This window comes from Nyctereutes procyonoides, unplaced genomic scaffold (genome assembly GCF_905146905.1).
Source record: "Nyctereutes procyonoides isolate TBG_1078 unplaced genomic scaffold, NYPRO_anot_genome, whole genome shotgun sequence".
NCBI lineage: Eukaryota > Metazoa > Chordata > Mammalia > Carnivora > Canidae > Nyctereutes > Nyctereutes procyonoides.
In genome coordinates, this window is record NW_026575051.1 from 39,065,819 (window position 1) to 39,084,952 (window position 19,134).

At 34.9% G+C, this 19,134-nt stretch overlaps 1 protein-coding gene across 3 annotated transcripts in view; it reads left to right on the forward strand.

The window, feature by feature from the left end:
* Nucleotides 1-19,134, forward strand: part of MEI4 (meiotic double-stranded break formation protein 4) — a 212,630-nt gene that overhangs the window by 140,559 nt on the left and 52,937 nt on the right. For 2 of the 3 annotated variants that reach the window (XM_055330348.1, XM_055330346.1), the window contains exon 4: nucleotides 10,722-10,853. The exons of the other annotated variant lie outside the window; for it this stretch is intronic. In XM_055330348.1, coding sequence (XP_055186323.1) covers nucleotides 10,722-10,853 — 132 coding nt within the window. The remainder of the gene's footprint in view (nucleotides 1-10,721; nucleotides 10,854-19,134) is intronic. 3 annotated transcript variants of the gene reach the window in all.

Sequence of the window (19,134 nt, forward strand, 5' to 3'; positions counted from 1 at the left end):
CTTGAACAGGCAGTCTGAGCTCAGCTCTTAATAACTACATTATCCCACTTATCAGAGATAGGAATAGTAGTAGTAATAGTTGTAAGAATAGTAGTAGTAGTAGTAGTAGTAGTAGTAGTAGTAGTAGTAGTAATACCAGCAACAGAGAGATAGATAGGCAAGGTGCATCAAGTTTCGGAGTCTCAGCTCTTAATAACTACATTATCCCACTTATCAGAGATAGGAATAGTAGTAGTAATAGTTGTAAGAATAGTACTAGTAGTAGTAGTATTAGTATTATTATTAGTAGTAGTAGTAGTATTAATACCAGCAACAGAGAGATAGATAGGCAAGGTGCATCAAGTTTTGGAAGCCTCCTGATAAGTATTGAGATAGAATTCTTGGAGAATATATGGATGATTACAGAATTGGTGTATTCCAAGTATTCATGAAAATGCTATACAGCAATACTATTTTGATAATGATAATTCTCTTAAAAATTTCATTTCCAGGGGGATCCCTGGGTGGCGCACTGGTTTGGCGCCTGCCTTTGGCCCGGGGCGCGATCCTGGAGACCCAGGATCGAATCCCACGTCGGGCTCCCGGTGCATGGAGCCTGCTTCTCCCTCTGCCTGTGTCTCTGCCTCTCTCTCTTTCTCTCTGTGTGACTATCATAAATAAATAAAAAAAAAATTTAAAAAAATTTCATTTCCAGTGTTTAGTGGCTAGTGGTAAATTTTTTTTAAGCAAAATGGAATTGAAGGGGATGCCATATGTTATGTTTTTACTTCTCATCTGTAACTTAGGTTTATTGTTTTATCTTATTCATTGTAGGAGGAAAGTATAGTTAATTCCATTGTTTCCAGTCCAGGGTTTTGCACATGTTTAAGAGACTATGTATGTACTCAGGAATGTTAAAAAGTGATTGATCTTAAAATTAAGATAATTCTATTTATAATAGCATGCAAAATAACAAAATCTTTGGAATAATTATCTGAAGTAGTATAAGATATCTTTGCAGAAAACTACAAAACATTGTTGAAAATAATTAGAAAAAATATTCCATGTTTATGGAGTCTAAGATTTAATATTATTAAGATGAAAATATTTCTCAAATTGATCTAGAGATTCAACATAATCCCTATCAAAATCCCAGCCACGTTTTTTTTTTTTTTTCCAGAAATCAACAAGTTCATGCTAAAAATCACATGGAAATGAAAGGGACCCAGAATAACCAAAACAATCTTTTAAAAAGAGAAAAAATTGAGAAAAAAGATTCACATGTCCTAATTTCAAAACTTACTGCGATCTATGGCAATCAAGACATTGTGGTTCTGGTCTAAGGAGAGACATATATATTAATACAGTAGAACTAAGACTCTATCAGTAAATCCTCACATTTATAGTAAGTTGTTGATTTCAACAAGGGTGCCAAGGCAATTTAATGGAATAAATTCCTTTTCTCAACAACTGATGCTGAACAACTGGACATCCACATGCAAATGGCCCTTCTACCAAAATTAACTCAAAATGGATCATAGACCTAAAGAGATAAAACTATAGACTCTGAGAAGGAAACAGATGAGTAAATATTTGTGATCTGGAGTTAGGCATCTGTTTCTTAGATATGCCACCAAAACCCAAGTGCCAAAAGAAAAAAAAGTAGACAGACTTTTGTGCTATTAATGATACCATCAAGAGAAAAGACATTCCACAGAATGGGAGAAGATATCTGCAAATTATATATCTGATATATAATTATCAGATATATAATCTGCAATTATATATCTGATATCTAGATATATCCTATATCTAGACTACATAAAAAAACTTTTACAACTCAACAATAAATAAATCTACTAAAAATAGCTAAAGAATTTGAATGGATATTTCTGTAAAGAAGATATCCAAATAGCCAATAAACTCATGAAATGATACTCAAAAGTACAAGTAATTAGGGAAGTACAAATCAAAACCACAGTGAAAATCCACACCCAGTAGGATGGCTGAAAAGGAAGGAAGGAAGGAGGGAAGGAGGGAAGGAAGGAGGGAAGGAAGGAAGGGAGGAGGGAAGGAAGGAAGGAAGGAGGGAAGGAAGGGAGGGAGGAGGGAAGGAAGGAAGGGTAAGCGAGTGTTCATGCAGAATGAAAATATGGAAAAATTGCAATCATTAGGGATATCAAATGGTACAATCACTTTAGAAAACTGTCAGTTCCTCAAGAAGTTAAATTCAGAGTTATGTTATTAGGTAATGCTACTCCAAAAATGTGTATCCAAGAGAATTAGAAATCTATATCTACCCAAAAACTTGTACATGGAAGTATTATTCCTATTAGCTAATACATGGAAACAACTCAAATCTCCATCAATTGTTGAGTGGATAAACAAAAGTGATATATCCATACAATGGACTATTATTTAGCATTTAGAAGGAATGGAGCACTGGTATATGTTACAAAAATATATGAACTTTGAAGAAATAATTATTCCAAATGAAAGAAGTCAGACACAAATACCACATACAGTGTAATATCATTCCATTATATGAAGTGTCCATATAGGCAAATTCATAGAGACAGAATGTAGATTAGTGGCTTCCAGGGAATGAGGGACTGAGGGAATGGAGAATAGATGTTGCTAATGGAATTTCTTCTTGGGATTCCAGAATTACATAGTAGTATTGTGTTGACTATGCAATTCTATTAACTATATAATATGTATATCTTTCTATAGATAGTGCATGTGTGAGCAAGAGAGAGATTTAGATTTATTTATATATTCATATATAAAATCAAAAAAGGTATTATTTAAACATGATCAAGTTGCAAAAGTCCTTGCTGGTTGATCCCCCAAGCATGCAATCTCTAGAGTCTCAAAGGAAACTTAACCTCTGCTTTCCAGATAAATTAAGACAAGACATGGTGAATGATCAATTACTTTTGATTTTAGACTTTTTGTCCTTCATAAGTATTTAAAAGCTATAAATTTGCTTCTAAGAACTTCTTTAGCTACACCACAAATGTCAATATGTTGTATTTTTATGTAGCAGGGTTCAGGTAATCAACAATCAGTGGAGTGAATGTTCAGAGTGCACAGTGTCCAGTGCAGTGGGGGCTGCAGAGAGATTGACCCTCCAGGTCACAGGAAAGCCATAAGGGAGGTGGCATCTTGGTGGGAACACTTTGGGCTGCAGGTGAGCCACCCTGATACCTGTAGGAGTGGGCAGGAAGACTTCAGATTGCCAGTTTCTATGTAGAGAGGATCATGGGAGGGTTATGCCAGGGCAGGCTAAGTTTACAAGGTCTCCAAGAGACCTAAAGTTCTGGATGGGCAGCGGAGGGCTGAACTCTGACAGATGTCTTCATGCCCATACCATTCACCCATTGTGCAACATCCAAAAAACAGAGGAAAACCTCTTTTACCTATAATGCCCCTTCAGCATCCTCCACTGAGAAACCTAATATGTTGCTCATATAGAGGAGAGATGCTTTAAAGAATGCTGTGTATTATGGAAGATCATATTTTGACAGGTGAACTGGGAGCTGAGAGGTAATAAATTGATAACTGGATTATGCCTCTATTTCTTATACTCTCATTGTCATATGTATCACATCCATATACAAGACATATTATATATATTTTTAACTTTAAGCTGTCATATGTGTTTTAAAGAAATTAAGGAGAAAATAATCCTTTATATTTACTCAGTTACTATTTTTGACACCCTTCATTTCTTCCTGAATATTCAAATTTCCCACTAGTATCACTTACACTAAGCATGAAAAAATTAATTTCAGTATTTCTTAATACTATGGTTTGACTGGTTACATTTTCTTAATTTTTCTTTTATCTGAAAATATTTTAGCTTCTTTCTTGAAGGATTTTTACTAGTTGTAGAACGCTGGGTGACATTTCTTTTCCTTTCAGCACTGTAAAGGTATCAATCCAGTTTCTTCTACCTATCATAATTTCTTATGAGAATTACACAGTTATTTGAATTATGTTTCCTAAATAGAAGGTATAATTTTTCTCTAGATACTATTAAGTTTGTCTCTTTATCTTAGATTTTCAGGAATTTGGCTCTGATATGCGTAGGCATTTTTTTTTTCATACTTATTGTGTGGAGTTCATTGAGATTTTGCATTGTGTACATTTATGTCTTTTTTTAAGATTTTATTTATTTATGAGAGACATGGGGGAAGAGAGAGAGACAGAGAGAGAAAGGCAGAGACACAGGCAGAGGAGGAGCAGGCTCCATGCAGGGAGCCTGATGTGGGACTTGATCCCGGGTCCCCAGGATTACACCCTGGGCTGAAGGCAGTCACCAAACCGCTGAGCCACGCAGGGATCCCCAACATTTATGTCTTTCACTGAATTCTGGAAGTTTTTAAATATTTTATTTCTTCAATATTTTCTGCCTATTCTGTCCCATTTCTTCTGGATTCCTATTATGCTTATGATAGACCTTTTTTTATATTGTCACATATGTTTCCAAGATTCTGTTCATTCCTTGGATTGCATAAATTCTGTTAAACTATATATTCAAGTATTCATCTTCATTCTGCTCTTAAGCTCATTTGCCTTGAATTTTTTATTTCACAAACTCTTGACTCTCTGGTTCTTTTCAATGGTTTTTCTCTACTGGTAATTTTATCTTTTCAGTCACTATTAGCCTTAAGCACAGTTCTAGTATCTATCTTAAAATCTCTTTTTGTAAACCATACCACAGAATCATGGTTGCTGCTGCTTCTGCCATAATTGAGGCAGCAAGGAAATAGAAATTTCCAAAGCTGTCAGTCCCCAGAATTATAGCATTTCATCATCATGTCATCATCAGGCATTTCCTGAATCAGGAAGACTCTTCCACTATAGCTGTTCCAGAATCCTGCTGCATCTCCTACAAACTGTATCATTATTCAAAAAGCATGCCCTACAACCTGCCTTTGACTCCAAATAATTTTATGTCTTATATAAGATTGACTGATTAGGAAAATTTAAATTATATCCAGAACCCTCTCTGAAAGACACGTTTAGAAATAGTTTTAGCTGCTTTAGCACAAGAAGCTTGCTTGAAGAATACTCAAATGGTTACTCCAATATGTCTGCTATAGACTACTCTTTTATTATTCAACATTGTGTATTCCCTTTTTCCCTTATTCAGACCTCCCCAAAATATCAATAGCAAAAACAATGTACTTTGAAGACATAATGTACCAAAGCTCTATAAAAACAAAATTCTATAGATCTCTTCTCAAAAGGAAGGAGTCAAAGTCTCAATCATTTCATGTAATATGATATGACTTTATGTGATGATGTGATAATCATGCCTTTGCTAGTTCCATCACAATTCTAGTTTGATATGTTGCAGTTCATGAACTAAATTGTAAAGTAAGCCACTGCCAAAATATCCTACCCATACACACATGCTCACACACACACACACACACACGAAGAAAAAAAATAACCTTTAGGGGCCTTCTGCGGTTATAAGTTCACAATTTGTATTGACTGTCTTCCTCCGTTGCCAATTACATTCTCCCTTTGTCCTTAGCCAGAACCTCAATTAGTTGGATTTACCCAGGGTTTCATCACCCCTGAAGGATTTGGCCTTTTGATAGTCTTGTTTCCTGAGTTGTCTATAGTATGCTATTTATTTATACTAGTTGCTCAGTAATACCAGGCAACCCCAGGCTTCCGAATAAAATATTCTCTGCTGCCATTGTGTTTTAAATTCTGTTTTCCTCAACCAGAGACCAGTTGCTCCAGTCTACACAGGAGCCCCCTTTTTGGCCATTGGCAGAGTTGTAAAAGAACTCCATATAGCCAGGTGGAAATCTCAACCTCTGGTTCATGAAACAATTGTTGGGTCCTTTTGTAGGAACCATTTTTACTTTCTTATTTAGACCTCTAAAACTTAATCCTGGGGATCCCTGGGTGGCGCAGCGGTTTGGCGCCTGCCTTTGGCCCAGGGCGCGATCCTGGAGACCCGGGATCGAATCCCACATCGGTCTCCCTGCATGGAGCCTGCTTCTCCCTCTGCCTGTGTCTCTGCCTCTCTCTCTCTCTCTGTCTCTCTGTGACTATCATAAATAAATAAAAATAAAAAAATAAAAAAAATAAAACTTAATCCAGTGTCACAGGGTATGAAGAATACTTTACCAGTGAATCATTAGATATAATATTGAGTTCCCAGGCTCTTTTATACCTTGGTTCCTGAATTCATATATTCTGGCTATCAGGGAAAGCACATCATATATTGGTCATTGGTTTAGAACATAAATTTCCTATAATTCAACCTTATAAAGAGTAGTATTCTAGTTGGAGCTAACTGCTCAAGCAGTGAGCAGTTTCTCGTTTTATTTCCTGCTTGATCACAATTTCATATATAGTACATTTACTTGATGATGGAGTATTGCTGTGTATACCTGACACTGTTCAAATGAGCAGCTTTGGGCATATAATCATTTGATGTCACATGATGAGGCAGTCATTTAATCTCCAGTAGTGCCAAATTTTATATATATATATAAACATGTATAACTATATTATATATATAAAATATGCATAACTGTATTATATCTCTTTATAACAATATATATATGTTTAATATATGTCATACATATATATAGCATAGTTATAACTGTTATATATAAATATATAGTAAATATATATTTTATAAATATATAAATATATAAATATATAATATATAATATATAATATATAATATATAATATATAATATATAATATATGTAAATATATTTATGTAGTTGTATATACAAATATATGTAATGAATATACTTACATATTAATATATATACTATATTCACTATGATATAACTATTTACTTGTCAAGAAAGTTATATATACGGGGGTGGGGGTGAATGGGTGACAGGCATTGAGGGGGGCACTTGGCGGGATGAGCACTGGGTGTTATTCTGTATGTTGGCAAATTGAACACCAATAAAAAATAAATTTATTATTAAAAAAAGAAAGTTATATATACAAATAGATTTTTAATGAATATATTTATATATATGTAAATATCTATATCTATATATATATATATAATGTTATATTTACTTGTCAAAAAAGATTTGACTTTCTCCCCAAACCAAGGGTTCTCCTTTGTGATTTTCTCATTAGGGTCAACTGCAGGCTTCATGTAGTTACTGATCAGCTCCAAGAACATTGGATATTATCAGTCATAAGGTCCAAGTGGCAGAGCTTCTCTTCAGCTTAGACCAGCTAGAGCTCTTTATACTACTCTGGGCTCTTCTCAGAGTTTATAGACATGATTTACTCAATATGTGCATCCAGGTGGTAAACCCAAATGAATATATGTTGCCTCACATATACACAAATGCTCATCACTTATTATATATTTTAATTACTGATAGGAAATATACATTACAGCAACTTCTGTTTCACTTTGGAAGTGGTATTCCAACATGTATCAGACCCAGAAATGTCCCAAGTGTATCAGGTACTTGAATCCTGGGGTTTACTTTATCCTAATATATGTATTTTACCAGTGCCTTTAAAATAATTGCCATATCAATATGATATATATATATATATACACAGTACACTACCATAGTGTCCTGTGGAACATTTTGATTGATCAGAATCCTATGAAACTAAATAATGACACAGAGCCAGCAAATTGACATGGCCTTAAATAGGACAGAAAAGTATACTGATACCTCCTAAATGAATGCACACTGCTTCATTTTATCCTTATTGAGATAGTAAAAAAGAAAAAAATCCCAGATTAAGACCTAACAAATATCAGAAGCAGTGTTGATTATGCCAGGAAAGGAACTACAACTAGAATATCACTATGAATTAGAAACACCCTTGATGAAGTTTGTGCTTATTCACTGCCATCCTCCAAGATCTTTCTATCTTCTACACAGGTCAAATAGACAATACAACACATATGTATTGAGCATGTGGTAGGAATCTCCGTCTCTGCATATTTCAAGACTGGAACATCAGCACTGGGCTCTGTGAATCCTCCAGGGGAGTATGTAAATGTAGATCAAAGCACATTTGGTTTGGCTGAGTTTACAGGTATTTGAGGAGGCTGAGTTTATAGAAATGACTCCCTAAACCACTGGGCCATCAAGGTAGCATGCTACTGCTTCTGTCAGGATTAAGAACTTGCAAAAGCAGGGAGCCTCTAAACCAGCTGCAAGATAAGCCAGAACCATGTTATCTCTGCCACAGTCTGCATCAACAGAATGCATACCATGTGTACTGCTTCTCTTTTTCAATAATGCACTTCTAAATCAAGGTCTCAAATGAGTACTTCTGATTGGCAGAACTCAAATAATATCCAAAATTCGAACTGCACAGGAATCTGGGGAAAATTATTTTTAGCTTCCAGTCCCCGCAATCATGGGAATATGAGCTAGAACAAAAAAAGATGGCACGTGTGTTGAGTGAGACCTTCCATGTTTCTACCACAGTAGCCTCTCCTATAACATTGTAAGCCTTAGCTTCCATGCTACCCTCTTTCAAAAGTTCCACTGTTTTTACAAAAGGGCAAGTGTCAATTAAAATGTAAGGAAGAACAGAAGCCATTTTTATAAAAATGTTCATATAATTTTAAGTTGCCTTAACAGTTATATACTTAGTCTTTGTTCTCTTATGAACTTCAGTCATACTGGGGAGACCATAACAATTCCTATCTAGATTATGGAAACGGTCTTCATGATGAACTTTTCTTTTGAGCAGTGTTCTCTAATAGGATTATATTAACCCTAGGAAAACAGATTTTATTTCTAGTATTTAACTTTCCAGGGTTCAACAAATTAAACTCCTGTAACCATCAGTGCTTTCTATTACCAATGTACATTGTATTAACATGTAACACTTATTGAATACTTACTAGGTGCCTGGTACTATGCGCAGTGGAGCTAAGATTTGACTCAGGCAGTGTTAGATTCCAGACTCCACAAACTAACCCCGTGACTACCCTCATAATTTTATTCTCACTCTCTAAAGTACCTTTTATTTTACTGTGAATTTTTTCTTGACTTTATCTCCCAAAGACTTAAATATTAAGAAACGAGGTAAGTAAACAACTAGAGCATCAGAGAACTACTCAACAGATTTTTTTTTTTTTAGAGCTTAAATAAGGGTATTCTTTTTTCAGGTTCAAAGAAAAATGTAAAAAATCTGCAAAAAAGTGGCACTGGAGAATTACAGAGGGTATGAGTCTTAGCCAGTTACATTATTAAAAAGCAACAATGAAAATAACTGTGATTTCCTATGGTAATAGATTGATGAGGTTATTTAGGATTAAGTTGACAAATTGACTTAGAAAACTATTATTAAGAACTAGTTATGCACATCCAGATTTATAAGAGAAATTTCTTTTGAACTTTATAATCTGTTCACTGTTTTGTTGTCATTGATTAACTTTTACATTAGTGAAGTATCAATTTGAGAAATATCTACATTAAATGTTTATCTTAAAGGACACAGGTGGCATTTCCTCTTTTCATGTGGCATTATTTAGCAATGTCATTTAAATTTTATATACAAAAGCAGTGTCTCCTCAATTTTATTTTGATCTCATATAGAACAATGGCAAGATAGGTGCTGTTTCTTTGTTTCAAGACACTTTTGAAGCCTATCTCTAAGATATTTTAAGGGATATATTTAATGAAGTTCCAGCTATGAGTTATACACACCTTAATGTGATTAATAATCAAATGGCCTTGGGCAGCCCCGGTGGTGCAGTGGTTTAGTGCCACCTGCAGCCTGGGGCGTGATCCTGGAGACCCTGGATCAAGTCCCACGTCAGGCTCTTTGTATGATGCCTGCTTCTCCCTGTGCCTGTGTCTCTGCCTCTCTCTCTCTCTCTCTGTCTCAATAAATAAATAAAATCTTTAAAAAAATAATAATCAAATGGCCTTTCTCCTAATAATTATATGGGATATAGTTTATTGTCTCCCATTGTCCTTTTACATTTATTTAGTGGTGAGTACTTTTTGCTGCCTCTAGGTGAAAATTTAGAGTTCTGCATTGTTTTCTCCTCTATCTAAAGTGCCTCTCCTTTGACTTAAGGAGAACAAAGAAGTCCTTCCCACCTGTCTCTAGTGTGGAGGTGGAATTCATAGTGCGCCAATATCTATCCCAAAAGATATCCTCAAACTCCATTCTTTTACCTTTTATATATATCTATACCTATACTTATATCTAGTGGGTAAGGGCTTAAGGGTCTTATCTACTTAATCCATTCTCTATATGGTCTATCTTCTAAATATAATTATTTATTTTGATACTTCAACTAAAACTTCCATTTCAGCACTTTGTGATATACTTCAAAATATTAACTGCTATAGAAAATTTTATAACTTACATAAGTTATAATTTGTCTATTTCATAATTTGCTTAAGAATGATACAGAATTGGGATCCCTGGGTGGCGCAGTGGTTTAGCGCCTGCCTTTGGCCCAGGGCGCAATCCTGGAGACCCAGGATCGAATCCCACGTCGGGCTCCCGGTGCATGGAGCCTGCTTCTCCCTCTGCCTGTGTCTCTGCCTCTCTCCCTCTCACTGTGTGCCTATCATAAATAAATAAAAATTAAAAAAAAAAGAATGATACAGAATTATGCTGACACCTTTTGTACTCCTGACACTATAGATTTAGTAATAAAGTCTTAGAAATTGACCACTAAATATATTTTGACTTGACTTGATAGTAGAAATCTATTCATTTGTATCTTTAGTTTCAGGTGCAGCATTTTGTGTCTCAGAGTCTGGTAACCCTGGGAAGTTGCAGCTTGTTGAGAAAATCTATAATATCTCTGCTTTTATCAGAAGTAAACAGCTTCACTGATGTTCTGGCTACCATCAATCAGGTACATGTAGCCTGAAACTGTAACTCTTATTTATGGTTAATGCAGCTATAGACTTTTCTTTCTTTTTCTCCTCTCTGTGCTTCTTGCCAGTTTGATATTTTAGTTATTACCTTTTTTTCCTAGAGTATGTGAATACTATTACTGTCTACTAAAATTATAAAGATATTTTCAGAAAAATACCATCTTATCATCCCTACATGGATACGTATGCCAGAGGTGCCACTGATGACAAGGAATGGTTAGATGAATGGCCTGAAATCTAATTGGGCAGCATGTTCCTAAAGCAAAACAGTGAGAAAAAAGTGAATGGGAGAAGATGCTAACTAGAAAAAAAAGCCTCTCACCAGTGGTTTTTATTTTTAATTGCTCATGAGAATCATCTGGTTAACTTCTAAATATCCCATTGTGAAGCCATATGTTAGTTCAGTTAAATGGAGGTCTCTGGGTTTAAGATGCAAAGTATTAGCATTCTTAAAGCTCTTCAGGTATTCCTTGTGCAGCTAAGGTTGAAAACTCATGCTCTAGGCCTCTCATATCAATGCTGATATTGTGTTTAAGGAACAGACGTCATTCTCATATTTTAATGTTGACCCTGGTATATTATGTGTTCACTTTGTCAACTGTTGTAATGGCATTACCGTCTCTGTGATAGAATTAAACACAGTTAAAAGAAATCAGAGACAGGCAAAAAATGTTTTGGTAAAGAAGAAAAAATTAATTAGAAAAGATATTATGTATATAATTTTAAATCGTGTTTAACCAATTACCTACATCTAAGTTCCCTACATTTAACAATATATTCCAAAAATATTGTATAATCTAATTGAATTCAGTGAATGACATGATAAATCATCTAGGCAGCAATTTTTCAAGGGATTACAAATGGTGAACTCTCTTTAGTACCCCGTGAGATATTTTTAAGTAATTGTTACTGATGTTAAGGAGCTAAAAATCCATTTGAGAAATAGTGAGGTGCTAAAATACTTGACGGTGTTTGTAGGCTCTGCCATCAAGGAAGTGATCAAGGTAGTTTGCAGTTCCCTAAGAGGACTTGATGGAAAAGAAACAACTTGAAGCATCTATATGAAAAGCAGAAGATAACCGACTATAGAGGCATTGGGTGGAATTTTTAAAATGTGTGGCCAGGGATGCGTGCGTGTGGGTGGCTCAGTCGGTTAAGCATCCAACTCTTGGTTTTAGTTCAGATCATGATCTCATGGGTTGTGAGACTGAGTCCTGAATGGAGCTCTGTGCTCAGTGGGGAGTTGGCTTGAAGGCTCTTTCCCTCTGCCCTTCCCCCAACTTATTCGTGCTTGACTGCTCTCTCTTTCTCTCTAAAAGAAATAAATCTTTTTAAAAAATAAATAAAAGGTGTGCCCAGCATTCTAAAAAAGCAAGGTAAGGTCATAGAATTTAAAAACAGGAAGCAGTGTGGGAAATGACTTTGATGAAGTCAGATTATTTGTGTGGAAAGTAACAAAGTACAGACAAGAAATTTTATTTACATTCTCATTTAATCTTTACAAGTCTCCATGAAGTAGTTGTACTTTTTGCCTAGTATATAGATAAATCAAACTTTAGAGTGTTTAAGCAACTTGACTAAGACTGCAGAAAGAACATATTTTAAATCTGTAATTCAAACATAGATATTTTGATTGTAAAATTGCTTGAGAATAAGAAGAACACAACAATAACTATTTTTTGGCAGGTAATAGTGTGTTAACATGCTTTAACAACTAAAAGGCAACCTACGGTATTACATCTTTGCAAATGACATAGCAGATAAAGGGTTAGTATCCAAAATACATAAAGAACTTATAAAACTTAACACCCAAAAAACAAGTACTCCAGTTAAGAAATGGACAGAAGACATGAATAGACATTTTTCCAAAGAAGCTATACATCAGGTAGCCACCAGTCACATGAAAAGTTGCTCAGCATCACTCATCATCAGGGAAATACAAATCAAAACTACAATGAGATATCACCTAACACCTGTCAGAATATCTAAATTCACAACACAAAAAAACAACAGGTGTTGGTGAGGACACAGAGAAAGGGAAACCCCTCTGTCTGCACTGTTGAAGGGAATGCAAACCGGTGCAGCCACTCTGGAGAACAGTATGGAGGTTCCTCCAAAAGTCAAAAATAGAACAACTGTATGACCCAGCAATTGCACTACTAGGTTTTTGCCCAAAGAATACAAGAATGCTAATTCAAAGGAATACATGCACCCTGGTGTTTGTAACAGCATTATCAACAGTAGTCATGCCTTTTTCCATGTCACCTTTCCACATAAACAGGACACTCTACTTTTGTTAAAGTTTAAAAATAAAATACATTGATAAACTAGCTTTCAGTAGTATAAAATTTTAGTAATTCCTGATCAGTAGGCTGATTCTATAAAAATCACATACCATCTAGTTATCTAGAGAAATCTGTAAACTTATTAACAAACTTCTTATAAACAAAACAGAAAACTTACTAGAACCATGTCTGTTGCTTTTGATAGAGATATTCATCCCATGGATGCTTTGTAACTATTTTAGTTTGCTGACTGGCTTTTCCTAGATGATAGCTGGTTGAAGAGGAGGAAAACCACTCAAAGGAATTACTCACAAAGCTTTACAACACAAGGTCCCAATGGCATAATGATTGAGAAATTAAAATCAATATCTTGATTTTGTTCTCAGTTTTGAACAGCCAAACAATGCATGCCCTTAGAAAATAAGTCAGCAGTTTATGGAATCCTACAGAAGCTACTTTTTCAAAGTCTTTTCAAAATAAATAGAAAACCAAGGTGATTATGTCACAAGATGGTAAATATACAGTCATCATGATAAGAAAAATCTGTCACTCCAAATAAAAACTCTTAATTTTAATCAGTTGATAAAGACTCCAAATAGGTATACACAAAATATATACTTGTCAAGATTTTATGAAAGTGTTGTCCTTAGCATCATATAACAATTTTTTAAGACCAAAGAGAACTGCATTTAAGTAAGCATAGCTATAGAAAAGGATGGCAAGATAAGGATGCAAACCCACTTTCTCAAAAATCTGGTTCACAGATTATGGAAGAAGATATTAAAATTAATACAAATATATTATCTACTCTAATTTTACTTAAGTAAAAAATAAGTGGGACAATGTGCATATGAGTTGCAGAGGACAAGTTAATATAAAACAATGTCAGTGAAATGAAAAGAACTCAAATGGTCAGGTAGTAACAGAAAATATGACACAGTTGATCTTCCAGACTCTGGAGTCAGACTTTCTGAGTTCAGTAATTGGTGCTATGCTGACTGTGCCTATGGGCTGATTACTTAAAGCCTCTCATCTTAATTATCCTCTTTTGTAAAATGGGAGAAATACTACTTCATAGTGCAGTTGGGAGAATCAAATGACATGACCAGAAAATTAAAATTAGTAGCTATCTATTATAAACAAAAAATATATGTAAAAGCCTTGGAGAAGTATAAAATGTTTAAAATAGTGTTTGCTACATAACAAGGCTCCATAAATACCTATGGTAATAGTTATTAGATTTCTAATTTTTATGCAATAGGATCTCTCCTGCATCTGACATACTAGTTCATTAGAAGTTGAATCAGATACATACATATTATTATATTATACTATATGTTCATTTTGCTTTAGTGATTATTTAGAAAGCTTTCCATCATTCGAAACTAAAACTGTTTTTCATACAGTTATTGGTGACAGCTTAGCATTCATTATGATAGGAACAAAAAGAAATAGTCTTTAAAGTGAACTAAACAGTGTAAAATCATTGAAAAAATTGTATCATTATATGTACTTTGAGTTCAGATTTTAAAAAAGAGTGTACATAGCATTTTTAATTTTGAGTGTCAATCTGGAAATAACTCAAATTCCTACTCACAGGAGAATTAATAAATAAGTTATCTTAAACATATTCAGTGGAATGCTGAATTCAGTATTCAATCAATGATATATATATAATAGCATAGATGAACCTAAAAAATACTAGGCTAAGAAAAATAAGTCAGACATGGGGCACCTGGTTAGCTTGGTCAGTTAAGTATCTGCCTTCAACTCAGATCATGATCTTGGGGTCTTGGGATAGAGCCCCATGTCTGGCTCCCTGCTCACTGGGGAGTCTTCTTATCCCTCTCCCTAACCCCTCCCCCCTCCCTGCTTATGATCTCTCTCTCTCTCAAGTAAAAAAATAAAATATTTTTTTAAAAGAGAGAAATAAGCCAGACACAAAAGAATATATGTGGTATGACTGCATTTCTGTGAAGTTCTAAAATTAGGCAAAACTAATATATGGTGAAAGATATTGCAGTGGTGGTTGACTTAGGGAATGGGCCTGGGATTGACTGGAAAGGGGCATGCAGGACTAGGTGTGAGTGTCTGGGTGTTTGCAGTTGTCACTGTTCATCAAAATGTGCATTGAAGATCTGGGCATTCCACTGTGTGTGAACTATACTTAATTTAAAATATGTTTTTTGAAACATATTAGCAATTCTGGCCACTGTTCAGTGCATTACTCTGATGACTGACAATATCGTGCATTATTTGTGTATTTATCAGCCATTAGTATATCTTCTTTTCTGTGTTCAAATTTTTTGCTTGTTTTTATATTGAATTGTCAGTCTATTCTTTCTCAATTGGATTATCTTAGTTGTGTCTGAGATCAATTAGCTATATGTGGATGGATCTATTTCATGATTATCTGGTAGCTTTTTGGTAAACTAAGATTTTCTGCATTCCTGATCATATTGACTCTAAATACAGTTTTACTTCTTCCTTTTTTTTAAAGAAGATTTTATCCATTTGACAGAGATTCCTTAATTTCTCTTTCTACTCCTTCATTATCAGTGTAAAGAAATGCAACAGATTTCTGTACATTGATTTTATATACTACAACTTGACTGAGTTTGTGTATTAGTTCTAACAATTTTTTGGTGCAGTCTTAGATTTTCTACATAGAGTATCATGTCATCTGCAAATAGTGAAAATTTGACTTCTTCCTTGCCGATTTGGATGCCTTTTATTTATTTATTTTTGTTGTCTGATTGGTGAGGTTAGGACTTCCAGTGCTATGTTGAATGGCAGTGGTGAGAGTGGACATTCCTGTCATGGTCCTAACCTTAGGAGAAAAGTTGTCAGTTTTTCCCCACTGAGGATGATATTACCTGTGAGTCTTTTGTATGTGGCCCCATTATGTTAAGGTACATTCCTTCTATCCCTACTTTCTTAAGGGTTTTTATCAAGAAAGGATGCTGCATTTTGTCATATGCTTTATCTGCATCTATTGAGAGGATCATATGATTCCTATCCTTTCTTTTATTAATGTGGTGAACCAGAAGACAATCCAGTTAAGAAATGGATAGAAGACATGAATAAACACTTTTCTAAAGAAGACATCCAGATGCCTAACAGACACAAGAAAAGTTGCTCAACGTCATCATCATCATCATCAGGGAAATACAAATCAAAACCACAATGAGATACCATGTCACACCTATGAGAATGGCTAAAATTAACAACTCAGGAAACAACAGATGTTAACATGGATGGGGAGAAAAGGGAACCTGTTTGCACTGTTGGAGGGAATGCAAACTGGCACAGCCACTCTGGAGAACAGTATGGAGTTTCCTCAAAAAGTTAAAAATAGAACTACTCTATGACCCAGCAATTGCACAAGTAGGTATTTATGCAAAGGACACAAAAATGCTGACTCAATGGGGCACATGCACCCCAGTGTTTATAGCAGCACAATAAACATAGGCAAATTATGGAAAAAGTCCATATGTCCATGGACTGATGAATGGGTGACGAACATGTGGTATGTATACACATACACACACAGAATATTCAGTGATCAAAAAGAATGAAATCTTGCCATTTGCAACAATGTGGATGGAACTATAATGTATTATGCTAAGCGAAATAAGTCAGCTAGAGAAAAGCAAATACCATATGATTTCACTCATATGTGGAATTTAAGAAACAAAACAGATGAAGATAGGGGAAGGGAAGGAAAAAAGATAAAAAGAGGGAGGGAGGCAAAACAGACTCTTATAGAGAACAAACTGAGGGTTGCCTGGAGGGGAAGTTGGTGGAAGATGGGATAAATAGGTGTTAAATAGGTATTAAAGGGAACACTTGTTGGGATGAACACTGGGTGTTGTATGTGGGTGATGAATCACTGCATTCTGCTCCCGAAACCAGTGCTGCACTGTATGTTAACTAACTTGAATTAAAAAAAAATAGTTTCCCACATTTACTTCAGATTCTGTATTTTTAAAAGACTATTTAAGAGTATGGATATACCAAAAGACGATCTTGTGTGGGCTTTGTGTGCAAAATTTTTTGTATATAATTTTCAAAACCTGTATATTTGGGTAACTCTGTTCCTTCAATACTTTGTTCTTCCTTATAACTTGACATTACAGTTTTCAAAATCTATCACTGTTAATACATGAAGACCTAATTTATTCATTTTAATAGCTATATTCATTTTTGATCTAGACTATCCAGCCATCTTTTACAAATGGGTGCTGTTATTTCCAATTTTTGGTTATTACAAAAATGTTAAAATGAGCACAGAACTCCTTTGTCCAGTAGCCTGCTATATCTTAGAAAATACACATCTTTAGCTTTACTCAGTGACAAATTTCATTTCTCCACCTAATCACTAACACCTGATGTTGTTAATTGTTTTTTAGTTTGTGTCAATATATTCAGTATGAAACATCCTATTGCTTTTTAAATTTTCATTTCCCTGTTATTGCTGAAGTTCAACATCATTCATGTCAATTTTCCTTTCATGTTTCCTCTTATATTAAACTGACTTTCATGTTATTAGCCCAATTTTCTATTGGATTGTTTATCTCCTTTTCTTATTATCTCCTTTTCTTATTATTTCTTAAAATTTTTCTTATTATATAATCCTAGTATTCATCTTTTATTTTTTTATAAATTATACAGATTTATTGGGGGAATATCATAAACCTGTTTACCATGTCATAAGCTGAAATACACCTTCATAATGAAATTTTCTTTCTTAGCTGACTCAATTTCATAAACAATTCTCTTAGCACACTGAGGCCTCAGGAACTTGACAGTGAGTTAGGAGGAGGAAAATAAAGCTGCTGGTTCTTACTGGGAATATGCCAAAGGGGAAAGAAAATAAGGCTGATGACTAGATTTGTCTCCTCTAGTAGGCCTCCTGGCATTTGCTGTTAGGGGGATATTTTATTCTATTTAATGTCCTTAGTAGAAAATTTCTAGCTAAAGAATTACTTATACTAAAAAGACTGAATCTAGGAGACATGGCTTCTTGAAGATCATCATATTACCTATAAAATTCTCTGGATTATGAAATGGAAATGTTTACCAACTTAAAACTCCTACTGTGTGAAAAACCTTGTAAAATCTCACTGGAGGACTTTATCTGTCATTCAAAGACAGAGAAACATGTCTCAAACAATGACCCTGTGAACCACACAGGATATTCTATATCCCTTTCTACTTCATCTGTGCCCTCTGATTGTCTATATGTTCAAAATTATTTGTAATGCTTGTGTTGAATAAATATATCTCTCTGATTCATAGAATTCAGTTTGGTAGTTCAATCATGAGTTTGTTCACAAATGTCAGCAAATGTTTTGCCAGGGCTAACACTGACCGCCCCCCCCCCCCCGCCCTCCACTGGACCTCTACATCATTTACTCTCTGTCTTGTTTTGGCATTCTCTCTGTGCCTATCTGATTTTACTTGGCACTTCATAGAAACTGTCTTTTGGTTGATTTCAGCTTTATAAAATGTTCTCTTTGCCACCTTCCTGCTTATCCTCATATCAAGGTCAGCAGTCGGTTAATAGGGCCCAGTTTGGAGCTAGATTGGAGTTAGGATTCTTTAACATTCATATAAAGTATAAACTAAGCATTTATACCTCTTTATTTTCTTTCTTTTTAAAAATTTTAAAAAGATCTATTTATTTGGAGAGAGATTGAGAGACAGAGTGCAGGGATTTGGGCCAGAGGGAAAAGAATGAGAGAATCTTAAGCAGACTCCCTGCTGAGCATGGAGCCCAGTTCAGGGCTCAGTCTCATGACCCTGAGGTCATGACCTAAGCCAAAATCAAGAGTGGGGCACTTAACAAACTGAGCTACCTGGGTGCCCCCCATTTTTAGTTTTATTTAAATTCCAGTTAGTTAATATAGTGTACAGTGTTTCAGCATTTCATAGTATACAGTGTTTCAGTGTTTCATAGTGTACAGTATAC